Here is a 26,812-nt window from a genome sequence, read left to right as displayed (position 1 = left end):
AAGCCTTTTTTAGCATGCTGCAGACTGCCTGCTTTCCTGTCTTTGTTGCTTTATATTTTATTAGAGCTTAAGTGATCTTTAATCTCAAGCATCCATAACCCTTTGCTATGGCAGGACTGTTGAGGGTAGCTACCTGAATGTAATGAGCAAACTCACCATGAAGTGGAAATTACCGTGTAGATAAGACCTAGGGAAATTGGATTTAAATGCAGAAAGCAGTAAGATGTAATCTCCCAAGAGATCTGAAAGGAAATCTGATTGCGTTGGCTGATTTAGAGAGGAAACACTGATTTTCACTGATCTAGTTTATTCAGCTTTTACTTATCCTATGTGTCACCATACAATCACTGTATCTATAACTGCAGCACTGAGGAAAAAAGATATGTAAATGTTCTTTGTTGATAAAACCCCATATATAAGCCCCTATGTGCCTGCAAGTTCTTCATTACAGCCCTGTCCCTCAGCACAAGCCATGTGGTGGCTGTTATGTTGATTGGTTAAACACACTGAAATGTTCCTCTCAGAGTGCCCAGCACTAGAGACTGTCTCTGCTTCTTGCTCGTGGACATTTTCTTCACTTGTAATTTAAAATAGGAAATTACAGCCCTGTTCTTCAGTACAGTGCAAAGGAAAGTGTTGGTAGAGATCTTGCAGGCAGCCTGAGATGTTGGTGTTTTTTCCCACTCAGGTCACCCTGAAGGACCAGCAATGGCTTCCCCCTCATCTGTAATTCCTTTGGTATCGTAACTCCTTGATTAACTGTTAAGGCAGGTTAATGCCTTTCACCTTCACTCTGGTCTGATACCTGAGTTTGGGACACAAAAAGCCCTCTGCAAAATGTGTCTGGTGATGCTGACTGGCAGGGCTGCTGTAAAAGGAACTGAGGAGGAGAATGGCTGCTTTCTCTGTACTGCTCTAGGTTGAACATGCCCTTATTGTTATTTCTGGATGTGCTGATTCAGCACGGCAATGGTGCATAATATATACAAAATATGAGTGGCTACATATGTCAGATTAAAAAGTAAACAAGCCAGAGTGTGTCCTCCCATGTGTATTTATAGCTCACTGACATCACCAGGAGCTACATACATCTGAATGCAAATTCAGCCTGTGCAATTAGTGGAGGAAAATGTTCCTAAAGCCAAAGCAGCAGAGACTACATATCATACATTTCAGTGAACATCACTTGTAATTGTCTTTATACATACCCTACTTACATTGTATATCTAACCTCAGCGATTAGTGCCTGTTAGGTATAAATGTGGTGACAAGCTGTACCTTTCTGTAGTTGCTTAAGAGTTACAAATAGGCATGACTGAGTAGTTGAAGGACATTGAATTAAACATGCTTGAATTAATAGGATAATGATTGGTGCTCCTCAGAGCTATAAAATAAACACTATCTGAAGCTCTATGCTATGTGGCAACCAGGTTGAGCCATGGTTGCTGGAATTATTCTGAAATGACTCAACTTTGTTTTTAAGTGAGAGAGATAATCCTAAGAAAGCTCTCTACGTAGGCTCCTTGTGCAGTTAACATTTTAAACACCCCTTTGGCTTGTTGTTATGACTTCAAAGATACTCTAAAGCCTTTGTTAAATTGATCATTAACTCTGCAATGTTATAATTAGACATTTGAACTTGGCTGCATTCAAAAAGAAAATGCAAGAATGAAAATCCTGACCAGCATTGTTTCTCTGCAGCTCATCAGCATGGCCAGAGAAGGATTAAAGTTCCATAGGAGTTAAAAAGCAATGGGGATTGAAGGCATTAACCGGCCTTACAGGAGGGATAGGGAGCCATTAATCCACGAAGTTTTTCTTTGAAAGTATGGAGTGAGAATAATGTCAGGAACCTGAAATGGGTTACTGCTGGAGATTTAAATTTAAGCTCATAAACCATTTTGATGGGAATGCTGGGGTCGAAGCGTGAGTTGGGGAAGCCTTAAGTTTCCAGCCCTGCAATTGAACACGTTGCACCAGTCAGTTGTGCCGCCACTGACCTATTCTGAGTCTGCAAAACCAGCGGAGGAAGCGCCGTGAGGCGGCTTTAAACAATAGCAACGAGCCCAAGCAGCGGCTGGGAAGATTGAGGGTTGGATGCTGCAGTTAAAGTTTATGAGGTCTGGGGCTGGGAGAAGCTCGGTCCTACATCTCCCACTTTCTTTCCTCAGTCTCTCCTGATGGAGTCGAGACAACAGCTGGTAGCTACTATAAGCCCGGCTGCAGAGTGGATGGGAAAACCTGTCTCCATAGTAACAGAGCAGGCATTGCATGTGCTGCTCCTGCTCGATCTTGGGAGTAGCTGGCTAAAGACATCTGGTCGGTGTAGCCAATTCTCAGGGGAAATTAGCTCATTTCATCTGATAGTAACCACAGAAACTTTTGAATTGGTTTAATAGTATGGTGCTGAACAGGAGATAGAACCAACTGGTTCAGCAGTTTCAAAAGTCAAAGATTATCTAAATACTTTAAGATAAATATTTTTGTAAGGAAGACTATTGCTTGTGCTCATTACCCACCCCCTGCTCTTCCCCATGGTGATGTTTCTGTCTAATAAGAGGTGATTCTTCGGTGTAGGGTGGGTTTTAGAAGTTTAAAGACAGTTTTCCTCTTTCTAAATATTTATTTCTTTTGCTTTCAAGAGCTCTTTTTATTATACAGTGAACCTTCTAAGCCTTTCATCATAGTGAAGCTCTATGTAGTGTGAGATAATGTCTGTGTTAACATACTATGGCTTGTACTCTAGAAAGTTCACTCCCCACCCCCTAAATCTTTAGTCAATTAACTCAACTGTTTTCAAAAGGAATATTCTGAACAGTTATATAGTTACAAATAAATCTCAAAATAACTGGTGAATATGTGTCAAAGTCTTGAGCTATTTAGCATCAATGAAATAAATTACAGATCATAATTTTGCATACAATACAGGAAAATTCCCAGTTGATTTTTGCAGAACAAATTCTACTTCCAGTACGGAGACACTATACTGAGGATATGGTGGTTGTGCACGCTGTCCTTTTTTTCCTGTTTACTATAAAATTTATCAGCTCATACTATCTGTGTAATATTCAGAAATTTGGAGGAAATTGAAGAATGGAAACTTTTTTTTCCATTTACACGTTAGGATATCATTGTGTATTTTTTATATGCCAATAAATGAATGTAGTGGATGATAGCTTTTCTGGGAGAATAACACACGCAGAAAAGTGTCTTTGAAGAGGCCCAGGAGGAATATCCTAAATGTGTGAGGCACAAATAAATGCTTGATCTTCCATCACCTGCCACCCACTACTGACACTTACTCCTGGTTACCAATATGTGAACTCAGTGGGTTGTTGTGACCGTCATGAACTAGAAAATGAAAATGTGTGGACGTGTCTGAATTGTATGTCTCCCTTCATGGAAGACCATCAGAACTGTCAGTCTCTGAGGAGCCCTAGCCTTGATTTCTGTTTGACCACATGGGGTTGAACGTGAAAAGTGTGTTCAGCTCTACTGGACAACAGGAATAAATGATTATATGGAGAATAAGAGTTGCTAGCTGCCATAGTTCTTAAGAAAGGGCAGGGAGATCTAAAGGTCTTAGCAGAAATCTGAGAAATGTTTATAATAAACAAGGGGGCCTGAGCTCCCTAAACCAAGTCAGACAAGTGCAGCAGATGTTCAAGGACCCCAGGTGGATTATGTGGAGGTTAATAAACCAGATGAGCTGCAATCAGTTAATGAAAGAAGTTTAATCAATCTGAGTTGATTGAAAAAGTGACTACCTGATGAATGCATGTACCTTATTGAATGGGGATTCATTGTTTTGCTTTCTCTGCTGAGCTCAGGCTCTAATGAACCAAGAGTTATGTCTCTCTGTGGAGTTATACCATAGAAACTAGGTGTCAGAGTTTCCACACCCCCAAGCTTTTCTTTCCTACAAAGAAACAGTCACTTAATATGAAGCAGCATGTGGGTGGGTGGTGGTAAAGAGGGCATGGAGGAAGTCTTTCCTGTTTCACTCTTGACTTCATATTGAGTTTCATGGCAAATGAACTGCCCTTGAAACTGAAAAATAAACCTCTTGGCTTCATAGTTTAAAATTTCTTTCTGAAAGTGATTTGCATTTAGTAATTTGTTTTTTGGTAAACATAGGCTACAGGAATCAATAAGAAAAATTCTACTTAGGGAAAAATATTATTATAGAAAGACTTAGGATACTAGGGTGCCTTGGGGGTCTTAAGGTAAGTGGTTGTTTGCCTTTCTATGTTTTGTTTGCTTGTTTGTTTTTATGAAGCTGAATGGCTTTGATTGAAACTTGCAATAGTCTTCCTGAAGCTGGATGTTGATAAACATTAGAGAATTCCACCTAGTGTGATTGTTAACATGAAATCTCAGGGTATAAAGAGGGTACTTCTTTTCTGCTGGGTTCTTTACTTTCACAACACTTTCAGGAAGTTTAAATCTCCTCTGATATGCCTGGCCTTCTGATCTGTCCAGATCAATTAGTGGATTTGGGAGTTTTGAGAGGGAAGCTGGAGGTAGACAAGGTAATCACATGGACCTCTCTAGGGATATCAGCCCCAAAATAGAAACTCCCCGCAAACATCTCTGTCAGGTGAGAACTGATAGTTAATTTCCTCTGCTCTTTATACCATTGCTCCAAGCTGAGTTCAAAGCAGTTCTTCCAGGCTGACTATGGTTATTTTTTTAGAACTTTTAGCTGTCTGTTAGTTAAGTTAGGTAGTATAAGCCAGTCATATAGGCTTTCCCTTCATGGAAAAGGATAGGTACTGCTGAAAGCATAGCTGCTTACATCTTAAGGTGCCTAGGACACTTGATATGGATTTCCCCTTGTATGTCCCTATTTCTCTCCATTAACTATAGAAAAAGGCATGCATTTTTACCCCATTCAAGTACTTGGAGTTTTTACTCTCTATAGTAACTTTCTAGCCAAGTAGTTAATACCAATTTAGTTAATTATTAGTATTAAGATTAATGTTGTTTGTATAATTGTTTGGTAGTTATGGACATGCTCGGCAATACATCACCTGTGGTCACAGAGGTTTGTAACAGTTTATCTGGTGTTTGGAATAGGTACAATTGCATTTTTGATGCCTTGCTGCATGCTGGCTTTTGTTTGTGTTTTCCTTTCATGAAGCATAGCTTGATGATCAGGTGGCTAGGTACTTAGATATGTAGTGTAAGAGTGTAATCTTCCCTTTTCAACAGATAGTTCAGCTGTGCTTGTTTGTTAGGGATAGCAGCTCCCATTGACTTGGATGGGGATATTCAAGAATAAAGTGTTGTAGAGTGAAGAGGTGTCAGAAGTCAGGTCTGTCTGATGTAGCAGATGGGCATCTTAGTGTTAAAGTCTCAGGCTGAAGTCTAATCCAAATGAAACAAAATGTCAGAAGTATTCTTCCTGCCAAAACTCTGAATAGCTTCTTTTATCATTGAGTCCTATGATTGTGTTGGCTCACAGGCAGAGTTGCACAATGTACTGAGCAGCAGTAAGAGGTACAACCTGAGCAAAAGAAGAGCTTCTCTGCTCTCAAAGAGGAATAAGTACTTCAGTGGGGTCCCCTTGAGCCTGAGTTCTGACTGAATTATCTTTGTATTTATTTTAACAGTAGAACAAGTTGAAGGTTGAAAAAAATCACCCTGCTTTCCCTGCTTTAAAGAGTAAAAAGAACTACACAACATGAAGTTAAAAGGAACTCCTCAAATGTTGTTAAGGATTCCAAAAGTAGTCTTTAATTGCTGCCAAAGCTAATGCGGCTGAAATTTCTGTGGAAAACATCATTGCAGTACTTATTTTATATACAAATAACTCCAGTCTGCAATAGATTCCCCCTACCCAAGCTTGTTCACTCTGTTCTCCATGTTAAAAAAAAATGAATCCATGTTTAACACTATGCTTAATATTGAAACAGTCAAAGATGACTTCTCATAGCAATGCTGGAAGTCACACAGTGATAATTACTTGGCATTGTGCAGAGAACTGATTGCTTATTCCACAGCCACCAGTTTGCTACCTTTATAAAGCTAAAAAGTAATTGAATTCAATGAAGAGAGAATCTCACAGCCTGCAAATAATTCAAAAAATGTTTAAAAAGAGTGCATTATAGTGTTGTTCAGAGTAATTTAGCACCTGAGATAAGCAGATTTCATTTCTTTCTAGCATGAAATATTCATTAATATTACTCAAATTTGTGAAAGCACAGATAGTATTATGAGTTCCTATCGCTTTTTGAGCTCTCTAAAGCATGCTGTTTAAATAGACACTATGTTTCTGGCTTTAACAGGGTGCCATTTGGGACAAATAATATGGTTCATGATAAGAGAATTGTCTGATGTAACATGATAGGGGCAGATTTCTAATTAGGAAAGCTTTATTGATGGACTTATTAAAAATGTGCATTCATGTCATCAGCTTTGGTATCCCAAGTGCAATAGCTTATAAATATTCAAATACCCAGTTATAGAGCACAGCTTTACCATACTTTCATGTCTAATGGGTTTTCTTTGGCCATCCAGCTGATGAGGAAATTGTACACAAAGCAGTCCCTTATATGCTTTTCTAGTGTAATGTAATTGTTATTAATTACACCCTGAACAAGTACTAGTGATTGACACTTCCGCACAAAGTTAAATATACAATGTGTTGTGTGTTGGGGAAAGGGGAAACACAAGGTTGTCATTAAAGCCATTTTTGGCAGAGCTGGAAATAGGACACAGAACCAAGCATGGCAGGCCCACTTGTTTTATCCACTGAGAGGGAACTCAGCAAAAGGGTGAGTTTGGTTTTGCTACCTTGCTCTCTTCAGCAGAGCAGGACAGGCATTTGACCTTGATTTCCATGTTTTAGCCACTTTTACTGATGCTTTAAGAAAACTGAAAAACTACCCAAACTGAACTGCAGTTTAAGTAACCTCTTCCTCCTGTAAGATCTGTAAGGTTGGCTAAAACCTTTGACATTCGATCATTTCTAGAGGTCTTGGCCACTTGAGATACTGTTTTGTAACTTAAATTCTTTACGTGCACTATTCATGTGTCCGTGTTTGGTGGCTGTGCATCAGGACTTCCTTTTTCCCCCTCCTGCTTAATCGTAGACACGCTGAGAAAACATTGCTTTGAAAGAACATTGTATAGTGGAAAAAACCTTATCACCTCTCAGTAATGGCGTGATGCAAAGAATGTCACATGTTTCGGTTATTTGTCACATAGAGTAGTGGTTTGCATAGTGGGTTAGTAAATACTAAGGCTGAGTATCTTTAAAGCGAGGAGTCACCTTTCTTTAATGTACCCTTTTGTTTCACTTCTGTTAAGACAACTGGTACAAGTGTCAGTTCTTACTAGTTCCCCTGTTGTTGAACAAATCTTTTTGTGTAGGATGAGCGTTGTTGGTTCCAGTGGGTAATCTTGACTCTCTGATTTGACAGTGAGACCTTTGATGTCCAGACTAGGTTTTTTGTGAATATCACATCTAAAAGAATGGGATCTTGAGAGGCTTAAGCAAAACATACAGAACCAACTTTTTAAAACAGTGAGTATTAAAACTGCAGAGAAGGTATAAAGAGAAGGCTAAAAACATTGGATGATCTTTTGACATTAAAAAGAAAACCCTCAAAACTAAGAAGTTTTTATAATTATTGACAGAATTCATCTAACTGTGGAATAAGACTGACATTTGCTTTATTACATAAGGTATTGGGAAAAAATTCTTTGGAACTTGGGTTTTCACAAAGATGTGAAATTGCTAGTTTAAGCAACAGTAAATCTCAGATCAAAGAGAAGGGCCTAGGAAATTCAGCTATTCCTAGAAAAAAATCCTTCCATGAATCACCTGGAAGTATAGCTCACATAAAGAGCAAATATGCCTCAAGCTTTTGAAAAATGAGCACAATAAGTAATGCAATAATACGAAGTTCTGCTCTACTGCTACCGGTTGGATGACATCCGTTGCCCAGTGTTTCAGCACAGAAAAGGCTTATCTGTGTCTCTAAACCATGCTCCTTGTGCCCATCCCTTTAAGTTGCAATTGTTTTTTCCTCTTCAAGTACTGCTCTAAAGAGGGATTCTTCTGGTCAGGTGACTTGCTACATCAGCTGCATGCTAGACTGTGCATTGTAGCAGTGTCTTTAGTTTATTCTTGACATGTCCTAGGCATTTCTTTTACAAGGTTACTCCTTTTCCAAAGTGTTTTGCAGCACAGTGTTACTGAATTCTGCCAAATATCATTTTGTTGGTTTTGTTTTGTTTTTTTTTTTAATTCATTCCATATAATGCCCATTAGTTTCCTGAGGTATTTGATGTCTTGAAGCCCAGACCAGCTGCCACTGAGAAGGGTATGGCTTTTTAAAGTATTTTTTTCTTCCAGCAATGAATAGTGCACTTGTCCTTTATTTGTAAAGGGAGCAGAGGAAAGGTGATAGTGAGGGAAGGGAGTTTCACAGAGCTGGAGTTCTCCTTTCGTAACTTTGAATTCTGCAAAGAGCTGCCTCTGCACCATTTATTTATGTTGGACCCAAAACTGATAGAAACATGAATTCAAGTAAAAATATAAGTCTTTGCACATAACGGTAGCTTGGTTAATGGGGTATGTGACTTCAGAGAGATCTGGCTTATATCTTAATTTTGCAAATGTAAGTTTAGTTTGGTCCATTTGGAACATTATCAAAGCTCTAGGGAGAGTTTGCACTGAGTTAATCATGTGCTTTGGTTGTATAAATTAGGTTCCCATTTTGGTATGCTGTAATCCTGATGTGCTGAATGATAGCCACAACTGTTTAATGCTCAATGATTGGAGCGGGTGCAGGAAATTGGCACCAGCAGGAAGCTACTTGCTTTCAGTATGTGAAATGTATTTGCCACTTAGCTGAAAATGCTGACTTTGTTGCCTTCAGTTACGTTTATTTTGCATGTCAAATAATTCTTCTATCCTCCTTCACAAATTTTAGAGGCAACTGTAAAATGCTGACCGACTGGGCTGTGTACATATGGCATCTGAGAGGTTTTTTATTAGCTTAAACTAGCACATGTGTTTTCCTGTGAGGAGTATTAAGTGCCTGGACTACAGGTTTAGTGTGTGACTGTTTTTGCAGCTGTGTGGAAGAGCGTGATGCGTATTCCCTGGAGCAGGCCTGGGAGGGAGCTCAAGTATGTTGAGGCAAAAGCAGGTTGTGTTTATGGAAGCATCAAACAGAAATATGGCACTTGAACCCTTATCAACACTGAGCCTGATAGTGGCATCTGAGCGGCTGTCACCCAGGTGTGTGAAAGGAATGCCCTGCCTCAAACAGCACAGGATTTTGTTTCAGAACTTGATGGCTTTATACTGGAACTCTGTCCTGGCAGTCTGGAAAAAAAAGGAAGTTTTCTCCTTTAGTTATCTAGAGGGGGTTGAAATCAGTCCACTTGAAATTTAGTTCTTGTTAAAGCTGTTATTGTAGAGCGTGTTTGTTGCTCAGGCCAGAAGTCTTACTTTTAGAGGATCAATTTTAAAAAGGTGCTGCTTCTAGAAAAAGAGGATATCATGATTATATGTAGAATTACTAATATCCTGCTTTTGGTGACCTCTCACTCTTCTGGAAATATCTTACTTCTGGGGCACGTGTCGCCTCCCAGAGAGTCCCATGCAGCTGAAAACCACATAGAGGAGCAGGAAGACTAGAGCTGAGAAGCCTGAAGCAAGGCTGTCTAGCACACAGTACCATTCTGTAACTCACTTCTTGGAGGGAGGGCTGGGGCCTGGGGAAGGTATTTTGCCTGCACAAGAGAGGTAAGAAGTTAGAATTTCATCAGACAGAGCTTCTCTTCTGTATTGGCTTACTGCAGAGTGGAAATGTAGGTATCTTTGGTCAATTGGTGACTGTAGAGGTGGAGGAAAACCAGCAAAAACTGGAAGATTAATTTCATTAAAACTTATTTTCTTACAGTCTTTGTTTTGCAAGTTTCTGGAGAGAAAAATGTGGATCCTGTATTTTCTACTTGATAATAAAAAAGTTTTTCCTTTCATGTCTTAAATCTACAGATTGTTCTGAAGACATACATCTTGTGTTTAAAAACTCTATACATTAAAAAGAAAAAAAAAGCCACTAAAATTTAAACATGAGATGAAACCTGGCTGCAGTTAGTGTAAAATATGACTGTTGAAAAAGACCATTTTTCTAATAAAATAAAAAGAGATGAGTGGGGAGGAAAAATGAATATTATATTTTTCACTTTTCAAAACCACTGGAACAAAAAACATTTTTTCATCAATGCTCTTTCTGTTTTAAAATGTGTTGTTACTTCCTGACTGCTATCACAATGTGTCCTCAAAAAAAAAGAAGTACATTAATAGGTCTGAAACCACTAGATTTCAAGTGTTACTGTTGTCAAGTTGTATAGTAGGTGACCAGAACTTACCATTACATCTTAAAAATGCCATCCAGCCTTACATTCCCATTTAAATACTGCAGGTTAAGCTGGGGAGATCACGGCCAGATTATTCCTTTTGTGTGGCTCTGCTTACAGATAAGAGATATTGTGCAATCTTTATTTTCTCTCAGAAAGAAGTAGTGTTGTAAAGCGACGGTCTAAGGGTATAGAAGAAACAGTTTGCTGGATGACACAATAGCTTTTATGGTGCTTCATTTGTAGCTGGAAAACAACAGGCATACCGTCTCCTTCTGAGGTCCCTCAATAAATTCCATGTTAGCTGTGGAGCAAAGGGAAGGCTTATAAAATGCTTGGTGTGATATGAAGTGGCTTTTTAAAAAAGGAGCGAGGAAGCTTATTTAATAAAAAGCATGCAACAGATACTTGGCAAGGTAAAAATACTCAGATCAAGGAAAGTAGCCACTGTGTAAATAGTGTTATTATGAGAAGTTCTCTATAACATAAAAATGCAGACTGCTTGGCTTACACTGATTTTTTTTTTTTAATAGTCTGTGGCAGTTCCTTTCTTCTCATATTAGCATATTGTATGTACTAATGAATGAGTTTGCATCTTTGTGAGCAGTGTGTATGTGTGACTCATCTTAAGTGTAGATGAATATTTTCCTTGAATTCAGTGAGATATAAAATTAAGCATATGCAGCACTGGGTAGAAGCCAGAGGATTTTTACTTTGAAGGAGAGGGTCGTGAATGAATTCCTTCTAGAGACTTTTATGAAGCCCTGAATAAGAAGTTCATTAAATAAACAGAAAGGAGTAGGGATTTTTAATCATTTTTGCATCAATGTTAGCATGTTGACACTTCCTTTCTCTTGCCAAATACTTTGAGTTTGAAGCCTAGTTCTTGAGCATACTTTGTGATGGGGGAGAACTCCACACTAAAAGCAGTGCCATAAACTAAATGTGCAAACCCAGCTTAATTCACGTCTGTAAATTCCTGGTGGATATCATCAGCACCTAAGTTCAAAAGCTAAAGACAACTGCGTTATGAAGAGACTTGTGCAGGGGTGATGGTGTGGAAAGTTGTTCTAGTGCAGCCATGCTCGATGACTGTGCCTTCACGTGCAAAGTTACACCACTGACATCTGAGGCCTTTTGAGGCTGGTGGAAAAATTTCAACTGCCAGCATTTGGATTTGGCTGAAACCTCCAGTGAGAAGAGAGCTAAGGAAATCAATGAAAGGCTTTTTAAATGCACCTAAGGGAGTTAGGTGCCTGGCTCCTATTGAGATTCAATCAGATTTACTTGCTTGGAGCCTTTGGAAAAATCTCGACCTAAAATTGCAGGTCTGCAATATTCTTTAACAGTTCCACTGCAATTGTTTTGTGCTCTCACACCGATTAAGGGAAAATAGAAATGCTTCAGTACAAATAACTGTTCTAACTGTCTCCTAGTAAGAATCCCTTTTTTTCAGAGCATGAACACTTATGGAAACATTATTTTGTCTTAATTAAAAACATTAATAAGGGAACTTTAATGATGTCCAGTAACTTCTTGGGATTAATTAGGGGCCTCTGAAGATAGAAATGTAATACAGCTACCATGTTTTTTGTTTTCTGTTGCCTGTTTAATCATTTGGTGCCAAATATGCCTGATAAAGAATTTTAGCAAATGATACTTAAGCTTTTTGAGAGAAACACTAAGTGGTCTGGCTTTAAACATTTTTTAGGAACTTACCATGATTTGTCTTCCTTTGAAAAGATGTAATTTACAAGATCTTTGGAAGTAAGGAGATTAAGTAGGGGGAGAAAAATCCCCAGTCCTTAATAGCACTTCTGGGACTTGCTGTTGCTCAGTAAGTGTTTATATATATGAGAAACCATTTGTCTTTTTATTTTTGATCTGTACTTCATCCAGTTGGGATTTTTACTTTATTGAGCTGGTGCCTGTTTCTATCTGTTTTCCTAGCCCATCTGATTTTGCTGTCCTGTGTATCTTAGAAAGCACAGTACAGCTTTCAGGAAAAAATCCTTCCTTTCTCAACAGAACAAAGAGGGGCCTCTCTATACAAAATAGGTGAGATTAGAAGAAACAGTTGCCTTTACTGCTGTTAATTTGCATATCCTGCTCTAGCTATACAGAAGTGCTGTCTGAAGCATTTTGCAAGCCCTGATTTGTCAGGTAAACAGTGTGCTGAGAAGTGGGCTCCATCTCTCTCTGAACTACTGTGTAGCCTGTAGTGGTTCAGTTTTTGCATGCTACCCTTTCACTGTAAATGCAACCAATTGCCACAAAGATGATCGGAGGGCTGGAGCACCTCTCCTATGAAGACAGACTGAGAGAGCTGGGATTGTTCAGCCTGGAGAAGAGAGGGCTCAAGAGACACCTTATAGCACCTTCCAGTACCTGAAGAGGGGCTACAAGAAAACTAGAGAGATACATTTTACGAGGACATGTAGTGACAGGGCAAGGGGGAATGGCTTAAACTTAAAGAGGGCGGGTTTAGGTTAGATATCAGGGAGAAATTGTTTACTGCAAGGGTGGTGAGACACTGGCACAGGTTGCCCAGAGCATTTGTGGATTCCTCATCTATAGAAGTGTTCAAGGCTAGGTTGGATGGGGCTTTGAGTAACCTGGTCTAGTGGAAGGTTCTCTGCTCATGGCAGGGGGTTTGGAGCTAGATGATCTTTAAGGTTGCTTCCAACCCAAACTGTTCTATGAGTCTGTAATTGTTTTACGTGAAAGATATGTTCCTGCTTTTTTTGACCTTTGAGAAGTAGAGATATGCTTCATCCCTGCTTGTGAAGATGCTTAGCCTGTTTATTGCCCAGTCCAACTACACAGCCCTTGACTGATGGCAGGTGTCCCATCTGTCACTTTACCATCAGCAGATCTACTGTCCCCTCTCTTGGCTCATTCAGAGACCTCCTTTTCATGACTTGTGAAAAAAACTTGGGTGCAGTGTGCTCATTCCCCTACTGCTGCCTGAGACTGTGAGGAGGTTACTGTTCCACTTTATTGATGGTCCATATTCCACTAGCTCTGTAGCAGTGATCTTCCACTGCCTTGCCTAAAAAATAGGTTCAGTGCAAACAGTGCCATGGGAATCTTTTAGCCGAGGTAATGCTGGTTGGCATGAAATCCCTATGTAAGATACATGAGAGATTATTTCATTGTTTAAAGGAATTCATGAGAATTTTATCATCTTTGAAGCTGCAATCTTAAAAAAGCCAGATTTGACAGAATCATGGGAATAATGTTATTTATCTTTCCAGTGAGAATAATGTAATAGACCTTCTGATTTGGCAGAGATGGGTAGGAGTTGTACTTCCAATAAAATATTGGGGTGGGAGGAAATTCTTACAGTACAAGAAGCATGTGTTTATGTGTCTTAAAAGTGTCCCCCTCACCAGTGCCTCTTTTTTTCCTGTGCTTGTCATTTTTCTTTCCTCTTAGGACAGACACCTCTATGGCAAATGCAATAAGCTGTATGTCATCTTCAACAGCCAATCAGAACAACATAGTGGTATGCTTTGCCTCCTTGCTGCTAAAATATGTATTTTACTCTCTTACTTTTATGGAGTTCATTCAAAAAAGTCTAGACTTGGAGTAAAGGCATTCCTGTTCATAACAGATTTCAGATGACCTCATCTAGTCCTCCCACATCAAACAGTTGCATGAATGTCTGTGATGCTCTGTGACCAGTTACAGCTTTGGGGTCTACAGGCAGAGCCTTAGGCAATATATTCTCTATGCAGATGCTTTCTCAGCCTTCAGAGACAATTAATTTATCTGTAAATAGCTGTTGTTATGGTATCATGATCCATTTAATGTCAGTTTTGTTGTGGTTTTTTTCTTCCCTCAAGCTATTAATCTATCTAATTGCTTAAAAACATCTCTTCAGCTAAGTTTCAGGACTCTGTCCTTCCTTTTGGAGTTGCTACTGTACTTTATTTCACAGTGCAGATGTTGGATGCCTCCCAGCATTGTAGCTCTTCCAATCCAGTGGGGGTTGAGTAGTATAGGAAGGGCTTTTCATGATGCATTTATTAGCAAAATACTCTGGGAACTGTGGAGGTATGGGCCGTAATAACAGATAGCATGGTATATTTGTCAGGGAACTGTGCTTTTAGTGATCCTGCCTAAGGGCCTTCATCAGATGATGAGAGCTGTACTGTAGCCAGGTGATTAAGTTATGCTGTATCTTTCTTGGGCTAAGGGTTCTGCTGGCTCTTTCATTATACTTGAAGCAATTCTCGGGGTTGTTCACGTAGTACCTGATCAGCTCAAAGGAACTTCTGTTTCCATGTTAGAACTGTGAAGTTAGTAGTGAGATGTGCTGAAAAAAATCTGTCATGAGACTTCTGAAGTGTATTCCACATGCTGACCCCACTCCTGCACCAATGCATAAGTGAGGACTCCAGCTCCTTTACTGGTCTTTATGAGAAATAGTTCATTCCCTGGCATCTGCTAAATGGCTACCTGGAGATCTACTGTAGTTTCACCAAGCACTGTACCTCAGTAGAACTGCCCAAGGCTTTTATACTCGTCTTGTCTACCTGTTCCTTTTCATTGAAATGGTTGTGTGTTTACATGCAAGAAGCTGTTGGTGGCTGGAGACATACTGACACTGATAGAGTTCTTCAAGAAAGTGATCTACATCTGTATTTTGTTACATAGGGTTGAATGGGTCCTTGGACAGTATAGTTCCTGTGTGTATATAATTTTAACCAAGAAAACCCCTTCACTGAGCTTTGATTACCATGCTCACTAGTGTTTTGCAAGCAGTTATTTTCCTCTGTATTTTAATTTTCCTGTGTCCTAAATGTTGCTTTGTTTTTTATTTCACTCATTCTCTACATCCGCTGTGTCCTCTCAACACTTCATCTTTCTGTTTTCGTATATCAGCTTTTTGAAGCCTCATTTCATTCTAGCTGACTCATTGTAAGAAACACAAGGGTTTATACAGTGCACTTGGTAGGTAGGTGTTAGACAGGCAATTAGGAGAAAATATTGAAGAAACAGTGGACCAAATTAATCTGTAGTACAACTCAGATTCACTGAAATTCTCAGTTTTGAGGTATTGCTGCTCACTTAGCACTGATTGCCACCAGCATAAGTGAACTAAGGATCAGGTTGGCACCCTTCTGGTGTATGTAGGCTTCATGTTAAGCTGTTAATTAGGAAAATACAGGCAATATTTTATTAGCTCAGGAAGGCATAATTTTCTAATATACTTTTTTCTTGTTGTCTGCAAGTTTCTGACCACTAATGTAAGCGTGTGCAGACAGAAATTCATCAGCCTCCCCCATCCCCAGGAGACTACTTATTAGCTTTATGCAACACAAGATATTAAAAACACTTTTGTCTGTCACACAGCCACGGGCAGGGGAGGGGGAATTTGCCAGTTGCTAATGGATACCTGGAGTTTTTGTGTATGACCATGAAGAACAGCTTGTGCACTTTCACCCCCGATGTTCCCTGAATAACTTGGGTCTCATTTAGGTCAATAAGCCTTTATCAAAACGTCAGGAGTGAAAAATGTGTCTTGGTGTAAGCCGACTGGTCGTTCCCTCCAGTCACCGGGGTCTATAGGACAATCAATGTTCTCTAAGCTTGTCTGTGTGTCACGCAAAGAGCTGGATGACAGTAACCATTGACTGCGTGTCTGTCGCATTGTCTTTGGGACAGCCCCCATTTGCATACTTGCCGGTGTGCCTGTCATCCAATGAACCATGGAGGGCCTTTAAAAAACATACGCGCACAACTCCGATGCAAATTTCCTACGCGGAGAATACGTGCTCCTTTAAAGCACAATCCAGGCTTTCACTTTCTACCTTCGTGCTATAAAACTGAAACTGTGATCCTGACAAGGCCGTGGTGCCTGGTCAGAGTGCTGTTTGTGGTTCCATTGTGCTGAAACATTTAACTTTTCTCTGGGTTTTGCTTTGCCTACCAAGGTAATTTTTTCTTGTTATTTTGCTTTTGGGGATATCTGAACAGTATCTGTGCTGTCACACATGTGATGTGAAGCCACACATCCCTTCCTCAGATGAGTTATTTTGAATGAAGGACAGTTTTTGCTCCATATGTGGTTGGTATTGTCTTTTGTTAACGTTAGCGTTTCCTCCATAGTGGTGGTGAAAGGAGACGTACTAGCTGTCTGCATACAGAAGAGCACTTGGATATTAGGGTTTATTGACCAGGTCTGTGAAAGGAATACAATCACTTGATCGGAAGAGATTGCCCCTGGTGCTTATTTTCTGTGACAATTCAACAGCACCTCATATCAAGCAGAGCTCATAATTTTGCCATTCACTGGTGATTCATAAATGACATTAGGACAAAGGGAGAGTTTCATTGCATTTGAAGCTTCTGTCGTAAGACACAGGCTTTCCTTAAAGGATCTGCTCCAGATGCTATTTCTTAAGATTTATGTTGTTCATTATGTTTTTATTTTATTGAAAAAATTAATGATAATCCAATTGAAAAAAAAAGGTGAAAGGTTCTGGTGGATTCTTTCAGAAGAAAGTTGTAGAAGAGATTCTTGGCTGGGTCAAAGGATCTGAGCTTCATGTTTATTACAACCAGTGATCTGGATAGTTTCATTATATCTTAAAAATCTAACTTGAATACAAGTGACTATAAACAATTATGGTAGCTGTTCTACTGCATCTGACAGCTTGCATAGATTATGAGATTGTCAAAACCAAGGGAAAGAGTCCTGGCTCATGTTCTGCTAGCTTTTCTGAAAGTGTCACAGAGTTGAACTTCAACAAGTTAGGGCTCAATATTCAGGGCAATGTCCCCTGCATTTTTGAAGCTGATAATATGATTCCCGTTCATCTTGACTGGACTAAGGTTGTGTTCTGGTTATTTCAGTTAGTTTAGAAAATAATTCTAGGTACCATCTTGAGTCCCGTTTGAAAATCTGTTACGCCAGCAGTGTAACCTGCAGAAATGTGAGGGGGCTGGACAAGATGTTTAGCAGCACATTGTCTTCTCTGCAGTTGCTCCTTATATGAAATCACACTTTGAAATAAGCAGTTCATTCTCTTAATCTGCATTAAGATGTGTAACTGTGATATTTTGAGATTGGTTTCTCAGCTGTAGTCTTTCTTTATGCCATGTGTTTTGTGTTTTCAATTACAAGCCACTCTTACCATTTCAATAAATAGATTTTGTTGCTGGCTCTGGTAGAGAATGTGACTAGTTATTAATCGAGTTAGCCAATAAGGAGGTATTGCAGCTCCCTGATACTCAGGGAAACTATGCTGAGTATGCCATGCTCATCTGGTCTGTAGAAAATCAAGGTTTATTGGCACACTGACCATGTTCCAAATAGGACATAACCTATTTGGTGATTTGTCTAATCACCAAGAATATCAGATGTCTTTGACATCTATCACTTTGCAGGCATTTCCGAAGTCATACCTTAGCTTGTGGTTTACAAATAGCCTGATACCAGCCATGCTTCAGGACTAAGATCTCTGTTTCTGATAAAGTCCCTAAACATTGGCAAGAGGATGGGAAAGGTATTCTAGAAATCTCACTATATTTTCAGTGCACCCGGAGACTGACATATTGGTGCTGGGCACTAGAAATCTTTTTTCAATCCATGCGAGATTAAAGGAAGACTGAAAAAGTATAAATAAGGTGGTTAAACTGATCTGGTAAATGGAATGTGAAGCACAGCTCTTCCCAAAATGAAATAAGCCAACAAAAAAAATCTTCTAAATACAGACTGTGCTTGTTTTTTTTGGCTCAGTCAGGAAACCTTTTGTTTGAATTAGACCAAGTGAATTGCACAGAATAGTTTTCAGTTTTAGTACGTGTAGACAAGCCAAACTGCATGCGATCAAAGTATTTAAATTTGCTCTTAATATTTTCTTTCTTTACTCTTACAGGGTTTTCCATATTACTTTAGATCACTTTGGTATGGTTGACATATTTGTCGCCTTCCTAATTTTACGTTTTATTTAGCATGTCCTAATACATTCTGAAAAGACATGAAAGACATAAGTACAGTAGAGAATTAACCTAGTTCCCTGTCTGTTTCTTTTAGGAAATTGTGTTAGTGGTATTCTTTGGAACAGAGTATGTGGTTCGGCTATGGTCAGCAGGATGCCGCAGTAAATATGTTGGAATATGGGGAAGGCTTCGTTTTGCTAGGAAACCTATTTCAATCATTGGTGAGTATGCACAGCTTGCAAAGTTGATGTAAACAATGAGTAAAACTTGCCCTGAAAGGTTTTAGAAGTTGGATTTTTGCAGTAGTTGAAGCCAAGTTAGAGCAAGAGCTCTTGTCATTAGCATGAATGTAGATCTGAATTTCCCTTCAGGAATTCGTGGCACTGTCGAGAACAAACGCAGCTTGGTTTGTTTTCCCAGAAGAGCAGAGTGTTTTCTTTTCACAAGTGATCTGAAGCTTTGCCAGGAATAAGTCTTGGCCATGGTCCTGTCTCCTGTGACCTCAGGATCCCAGACACTGCACAAGAGCTACAATTGTATTTTTTTAAAGATACTGAACAGCCTTTCCTCCCTCTTGCCCCTGCAGCCGTTTGAGTAACTTATTATGAGTTTATTTTGCACTCTGATTGAGCTGTTTACTGCATGGTAGAGCACAATAGATGCACTGTAGTTACTCTGAGTATCAATTGAATTAAAATATGGTTTTCAGGGATGCATTTGAAGCTGGACACCTGACTTTTCTTGGTATTCACCTCAGTTGGCTTCCCAAAGTGATTTCAGTGTTCTTGGAAATTACATCCCTATATTCCATATATGCAACGTATGATTATTTTTTTTAGAATGTTTGCCATTCAATTAAAAATTTCCCTGAAACACACAATAATTCAAAATCAATCTATATTTTGTTAGCCAGTATTGAGAGAAGTATGTAAAGACCCTTGCCCTAAAGTACTTAAAATATAAATGGGCTAAATAAACCAGATTTTGGAAGAGGAGTATTGTTATAGAAGAATAGTAATTTTTGATCGGTGACATAGTTATTTCAACTACTTGGAAACATTATTTGTTGTTTAGTACAGGATAGAGGTTTTCATAAACTATCTACAATTTTGCTGAATATAAATTACAAAATTTTGTACCTGGGTATTTTTAAAATCAGAAACTAATTCATTTTAGCTTCTCTGTGTATCCGTCCATACATATATAAAAATAACAACTGTATCTCAGGTGTGACTGCAACTCTAAAAAACCTTTGACTGTATCTTTGCACTCTGAACACAGTCCATTTCTCCTTAGACCTAGAACACCATGAGTTCTGAAACATTATCCAATTTAATTCAGTCTGGAAAGCAAAACATAGTTCCACTTTCCCAGCTATAGATCAAGAGCTATTTAATTCTCCAAAATACAAAGTTCCTTTCCAAAATTAACTAGACCTGAAGCGTGGAGATTTACAGTATAGTCCTGACTGACTTAAACTAAATTAGACTTATGCACTAATTCTGATTTTTCTCTTCCTTTTAGACCTGGAGAGATGAAATGGTAGTAAGGCAGTTTTCTTATATACAAAAACCCCAAGTCTCTGTCAGTGAAAATACTGTCTAACACAGAAAAGAAAATAAAACACACGGAAGAGAGAATAGGTAGAAACTGCTGAAATTCCTCCTGCTAATAGGGATTGCAGACTGCATTAGAGTAACTCTTAATTCATCTAGGCTGTGACCACCTTAGACCCGTCCCAGTAAAATTTTTCTGTCATATCTCAAAATTATATTTTCTTTACATGGTACAATAGAGATCTCTTGGTATATGATTAGGAGTGATTGTTCAATTTGTTAAAGTAATATTGGAATTGGTTCTAGTAACATCCTTGCAGAAATATTGCAAGATGCTACTAACTAATTTTTTCAATTGACTTTTATTTTCCAGATTTAATTGTTGTTGTTGCTTCCATGATAGTTCTTTGCGTGGGCTCTAAAGGTCAAGTCTTTGCAACCTCAGCTATCAGGTAATTATAAGCAATAAAAGAAATCAGTGCTATCTGAGTAAGGTGGGGTTCTTTTTTTTACCTCCTGCTTCAATTCTTGCAGGAGAAAACAAATCTCTGGTCAGTGTCCTGTAACAAAGCAGATCACCAGTCATGTACATGTGTGAAACAATGATCCCACTAAGTGCAGAGAAAATAAAATCTTGTTGTAATGCATTTATGACTGGTGGGGGCAGAGATGCACATACCCCTGCCCCCTTTCCCCGCCAAGTTGGGTTCTGCCCAAATCCTGGTTTAGTTTTGTGGCTCAGTTTTATAGCAACCCTTTCATGCTTCATATCTCTGATGTCTTCAAGCTACCTCTTCATAAAATGCCTGGGATTAGTGGTTGTGAATTCCTGAATCCACCTTGTGCTCAGGAAGGTCACATCACTTGGTTTTCTTGAACAATAAAGTACATGGCACTGTACTGTGCTCTGCACATTAGCTGCAGGAACACCCAAGGATTGCAGTGACTCCCATAAAGGGTATTTTAAAATATTATTGGACTCTCTGGTTCAAATTGCTTATGAAATTCCTCAAAGGTAAGGAAATCAGCTCTTTAATTAGCTGATTCTGCGTGTTGTTTCCCATCCTGGTAAGCAGGTCAAATATGCATTGATGAATGATTTCTAGAGCATTCTCTGTTTGTGTCCAAAATCCTGAATCCTTGAGTTATCCTTACTAGCCTTATGTAGAAAGGTCAGTCCTTCCCTTGCACAATCTTTCCAGGCTGTCTTCGTAACAAACAAGATGAAAGATCAGTGAATGGAGTGAAAAGAGACAGGCTGCCAAGTCTAACATAAAATACTATATGTCTCTTAAAATGGTCCTTTGGAAGACACAGACTTCCCCTCTCTAACTCTGTTTCTTCTCTAGCATCTTTAGTGTCTTCATTAATTCAAAAATTTTGTTCCAGGGGCATCCGTTTTCTGCAGATTTTACGAATGCTGCATGTTGATCGTCAGGGGGGCACGTGGAGGCTGCTGGGATCAGTGGTGTTCATACACAGACAGGTATGAACAGGTATTGGTCAGGCTGAGGAATGACACAGTTGATGCAAATGTCCTTAGATTCAGAATGACGTATATACAGATACGCTGATGATGTCAGTTATACTTAATATAGTTGGTTATTCTTTATTTTAACCAAGTATGGTTGTTCTGCCTTGTTCAAGGGGAAAGAAATTCCTAAAATATTCACTGACTTGGGCAGATTTTGACTTGTAGTTGGCTATAACAACAGAAAATGACACTTGTGAAAACTAGTCTGAATATTTCTTAAAATAAGTATCTAAATTCCAAAGTTGTTTTGAATCTGACACTGTTTGAAAAAGTTATCCAAGTACTTTTTGGGGACCAGAAGTGGTTTGGTGCTTGTGAAGAGGTTGTTTTGACTGCCTGTTGGCAATGCATATGCTGGGCCAAGTCATCAGCTATGCTGTAAATACTTTCAATGTTGAGCTCAGTGGATTTTTGTTAAAAATTGCCCAGCCAACAGTCACTGTCAATGTTTATCAATTGCTGAAACTGCATTCTTCTCTTCCAATTATCTTTTATAACCCATCGGTATTAGGTAGTTTAAGCATCTCAATGATGCCATAATGCCATTATTTTTATTCTCTTTGCAGGAACTGATAACTACTCTCTACATTGGATTTCTGGGCCTGATTTTTTCCTCTTATTTTGTATACCTGGCTGAGAAAGATGCCGTAAATGATTCTGGAGAAACAGAGTTTGGCAGCTATGCAGATGCCCTGTGGTGGGGAGTAGTAAGTATAGCAATTTCACGTGTGCTGAAAGTGGTTAACATTGTCCAGTGTGGATTAAAATTCAAGCAAGTGTGGAGTAAGAACATCACTTTGAAATGGCTTCTTACCGCTTCAATACACTTTCTGGTTTTGTAATTCTGTGAAATTGTGACAATACTGTAGATGATCAGGAGTAGTGTTTGTAGTGTTTGTAGTCTTATGAGATCCAAAATGATCAAATTATGTATCAAAAATTTAGAAACATGCATTCTATTTTTTATCCTCTCTTCCCTACTGTTACAGTGGTTACTTCTTGCTACCTTTCTCATGGTAGTGTTCAACTGTCTAAGATGGTAAGAGTCTTCCTAAATCACAGTTGGGGTTTTTCTGGGGGGTAGTGTTTAGGCTTTCTTTTTCCCATCTTTGTTGTTGTTTGGTTTTTTTTTCCCCTAAAGCAGATATCTATGTTTTGCAATTTGATCTGTGACGGTAATTCCCAGTTCATTAAGGGACTGATTCCAGAGCAAGAAGCATCTAAGATACTTGGGAAATCCAGTCACAGGACTCTTCTAAAGTGGTTATATTGCTTTGGAAGCCCCACAGTATCCTTATTTGGCATTTACCTGTGCTGTATCCACGCACCATCTTGTTTAGAGATTTCTTTGGTTTCTCTGAGGTGCTGCCACACTTTGGTGTAGATGTATTTTTAGCTCTGCTAATAAAGTTCTGCTTTCTTGATGTTGCTAGTGACAGCTGTCTCTCTGTTTTCATTTATTATGTGTACTCACTATAGTGAGGTAGCTCTATTCTGGGATTATATTTTTGTCAACATTTTAATTTTGTTTCTTCTGCAATAGCAACAATTCCCTCTTTTTATTTTCTCACATGATACACACATACTGGGTTGGCTGTTTTGTTCTGGGATTTCCTGTCTGTAATTGTTTCCCTTTCCTTTTCATAGTACAGTTCAAAGAAAGGTACTTTCTGGAGGCTGTTTTTCCTTATCATTAGCATTCAAGCAATGACTTGTTTTTATCTGCTTTAATTCTATTACCTTAATAAAACAAACCATCATCATTTTAAGTGCTACAGATCTTTAAAATGCATAGGCATCACTAATGATACCATACTTGCATTTTCAAAATGTGCTGTTCTTCTAGAGCTTTTCCTGTGTTGCTTTAAATCAAATGGCATTGTTTTTCTTTATTTTTTTTTGTTAAAAGTAAGACTATAATAAGTCATATGTACAAGAATGACAGGGCTAACACCTCTGTTTCACTAAAAAAAAATATATATGTAAGAATATGTATTAAGAAATATTTTTAATAAAGTTCTGTGTGTCTGTGCTAATATAGTCTTCTCTCTACAAACAGTACCACTTACTGTTTCAGGATCTATTGCTGAGCAAGTCCTGGTGCTGAAATGCATACGTAGCCCTTTTTGAATACAACAGATTTTGTTGTATTGTTTTGCTACTGTGATCTGCTGCAGGATTCTTTCTTCTTGCTGTCTGCCATGGTTAAATACAGGCTTTCTTAGGATCAGAGGACTTAATGTGTAGCACAGGGAAGTGGCTTTCTGTCAAGTAGCTTTTTCAATGCTTTCATGTCATTATGGCATTTTTATTTTCCACTACAGCGGTCAGATGACTCAGTAATTAACAGTGGCAGATGTAGCTGCATTTAAAAACACATGCTGTCATTGGCGTAGCCATTAAAAATTGAGTATGTGACAGACCAGATTGGCTGACTAAAAATACAGTAAAACCTTCCACAGAAGCAACACGATCTGTCAGGATATTGAAATATTCTCCTTTCAGGGAATTATTGCTCAGTTAGGCATGCCAGTTATTTTTTCTTACTAATTGCAGTAAACTTATTTAATCAATAAATTTAATTATCATAATATTCTTTCTCTGTTATAGCTTCTATTGTGTTGCAGCATTCCACTTCAAGTGTGAGACTGCATTCAATGAACACATAGTGTAATTTCTTTAATATTAAAAGTAGAATTTAGTGTCCTTTTCCTGCTCTGATATGTCTCCGCTAACTGCTAAAAAAGATTTAGCAGAACAAAACTGAAATGGATTCGAGTCCATCCATATCTGGTGTTTTGATACTGTAATATTCTTCATGCTTTCTGCTAGGAAAGAGCCCTATAAAGTTAGGATAGTGAAGAAGTTAGCCCAGAGAAGTTGTGGATGCCCCATCCCTGGAAGTGCTCAGGTCCAGGTTGGATGGAGCTCTGAACAAGCTGGTCTAGGGGAAGGTTGGAATTAAGTAGTGTTTAAGGTTCCTTCCAACCCAAACCATTCTAGGATTCTATGCATAACCGGGAGGTCACAAGAAGTTTTCCTAATGAAGGTCTAAACTCATACAAAAGCCTTCTCAAAGTGGTAAATCACAAAAGTTTTGGTTACGTTCTAGCCAGAATTTTCTGAATCGCTCAAGCACCAGAAATTCCGGTCACTGAAAACCTGTCTCAGTCTGTTTTGAACTGAACATGTGGAAGAGGATAATTCACAGCTCCTGTCTCATACACTGTCATAGATGGGTGATCCATCTGGCAACGCAGCTGATCTCACTTCTCTGAAAGTGCACTTGCCTTACCTAGTAGATAATGCTTCAGAAAGTCCTTGTTAGTGTTTTCACAGCCCTTTTCTCACTCTACACTGTTGCACTTTGTTGTTATCTCGGTGTATGTGTACACGGCTAAACAAGTTCTTTGGGCAGCAGTAATAGAACACGTAATATAGCTGAAATAAACCATATAAAAGGTCTGTGTTACCACAACTAAACTGCATCTGGAGTTGTGTATTTTTATATTACTGTGCTTTGCTGACTATAGGCATACCCATAGGGTTTATAACTTCTAATTAAATGTTCTTCATTGTCGTTGTTATTTATAAATCTGTATTGCTTTTCCATTTTCATATGTAAATTGGCCTCCTGGACTTCATTTGAATTTCCTTGAGAACTCTGGGCTGTAGCTATTCACCAAGTCAGTTATGGGCTTCTTGAAGAAACCTAAGGTTATCTTATGGCATAAAGATTTGTCTATATTATTGCTGGTTTTGAATGCAGTGCAAGTTGTATAAATAATTCTGCCAGTGGCTGCATATCTGCATGTCTTTCAAAAGACAAATTTAGTGTTAGCAAGTAAAATACAAGTAACGTGATGCATCTTTCAGCTCCCCAGTGCCAGTATTCAAAATTAGTCTGCTTGTGTCGTCCTTCATGTCCAGACTGACAGTCTTAAAGACCTAATATAGAGGGGCAATAAAACCATGAATTAATTAAAAACAAAATTAAAAAAGATGCTTTAAAAAATATTATAATTGCTCTCATTGAATCTGTGAGAGACAACTATCTTCAGAGAATGTTACCTGCTCACTGCCTCTGGGGGCTTTGTGGATTTCAGTGTTTTGTTTATGGGTTTTTGTTTTGTTGTTGTTGGGTTTTTCTCACCCCTTCCTGAAGCCTCCCCCCTCCTTTAGCATTCATTTCAATCATGCCCAAGACCAAGTGAGAATAGTTCTTCTTTTGATATCCACTGAATGAGTACACAATTTCCAACCTTCACACTGGAACAAACATCCTTCAGGAAAACCATTATGTGGACCGTGCTAACAGTCTCTTTGATCATGAGCACTATTTGCCACAAGCAATTATTGAATATAGCCATGCATGGATATTACACTGTGCCTGTTGCTTTGAATTGAATCAAGGAGTTTTCTGCAAGTAACAGCTTTGGTTAAGAATTTCTTGTGCCTTTAATTTTTATAGATTAGAAGATATGCTTTCTCACTAAGGACCAAATTCAACAAAAAATTTACAAGTTTGCTTACTTCTAAACGTGCATAAAACTGTGTCTTATTTAGCAAAGCCTATCAGTATGTACTTATTGTAAATTCAAAATCAAAACTGGGGGAAAACTTTGCTGAAAAGTTGCAGGAAATACCGCTTGAAACTTTACATGCATAAAACTTTTGCTAAATTAGAAGACATCTAGTTTTATTTATAAAATAGTTGCACATAAGTTTTAAAAATAGCTTCATAAAAGAGATCTTGTGTTATTCAGAACCCTTTTTCCCCCCTTCTTCTTAATTAAAAAAGCCATTGAGGACTGTATGCTGACTTCAGTGTTTGACAGAAGTTTTTAATCTCTACGTGGTTTACAAGTCAAGAATACCAACTATAGATCTATTATACCCTTTTATTTTTTTTTAATTATAATTTTTGGAATTACGTGTTTGAGTTTTTATGAGGGAGTTGGTTATTTTAGGAATTGTTGGAGCAGCGATTGAAAGATGAAGATACTTTAAAATGCTTTTTGCATGCCATCTCTTCATTTTGCAGCTGCCTTCTCATCTCTGAGCTTTAACTCCGTGAGCAGCTCCAACTACATTTTGTTCTTATTCAATGAAGATCTTTGGGGTAGATGTGGATAAACCTTTTAAAATTGTTACTTACAAAGCACAGATGTAGATTTTCTTACATCTAGGGAACACTCTTGGAGTTTCTTTTCCTAATTCTCAAATCTTTAAACCTCTATCAAAGATAACAAGGAGGTAGGAACAAAAATTTTATCTAGAAGAATACAGAATTAACAGTTGTTTTTCATTTGATGAAACAAAGTATTTCAAAATAGAGATAATTTTCCATGTTGGAATCTAGAAAAAATAATGATAATAAAAAAAT

General features: G+C 38.4%; 1 protein-coding gene across 3 annotated transcripts in view; it reads left to right on the top strand.

Moving 5' to 3' along the window:
• The window catches only part of KCNQ1 (potassium voltage-gated channel subfamily Q member 1), a 340,245-nt gene that overhangs the window by 66,925 nt on the left and 246,508 nt on the right, over positions 1-26,812 (top strand). For all 3 annotated transcript variants that reach the window (XM_064657544.1, XM_064657543.1, XM_064657542.1), the window contains exons 3-6: positions 18,431-18,557; positions 20,266-20,344; positions 21,282-21,378; positions 21,993-22,133. In XM_064657544.1, coding sequence (XP_064513614.1) covers positions 18,431-18,557; positions 20,266-20,344; positions 21,282-21,378; positions 21,993-22,133 — 444 coding nt within the window. The remainder of the gene's footprint in view (positions 1-18,430; positions 18,558-20,265; positions 20,345-21,281; positions 21,379-21,992; positions 22,134-26,812) is intronic.

Source organism: Pseudopipra pipra, chromosome 6 (genome assembly GCF_036250125.1).
Source record: "Pseudopipra pipra isolate bDixPip1 chromosome 6, bDixPip1.hap1, whole genome shotgun sequence".
NCBI lineage: Eukaryota > Metazoa > Chordata > Aves > Passeriformes > Pipridae > Pseudopipra > Pseudopipra pipra.
This window is presented reverse-complemented; position numbering and strand designations above follow the sequence as displayed.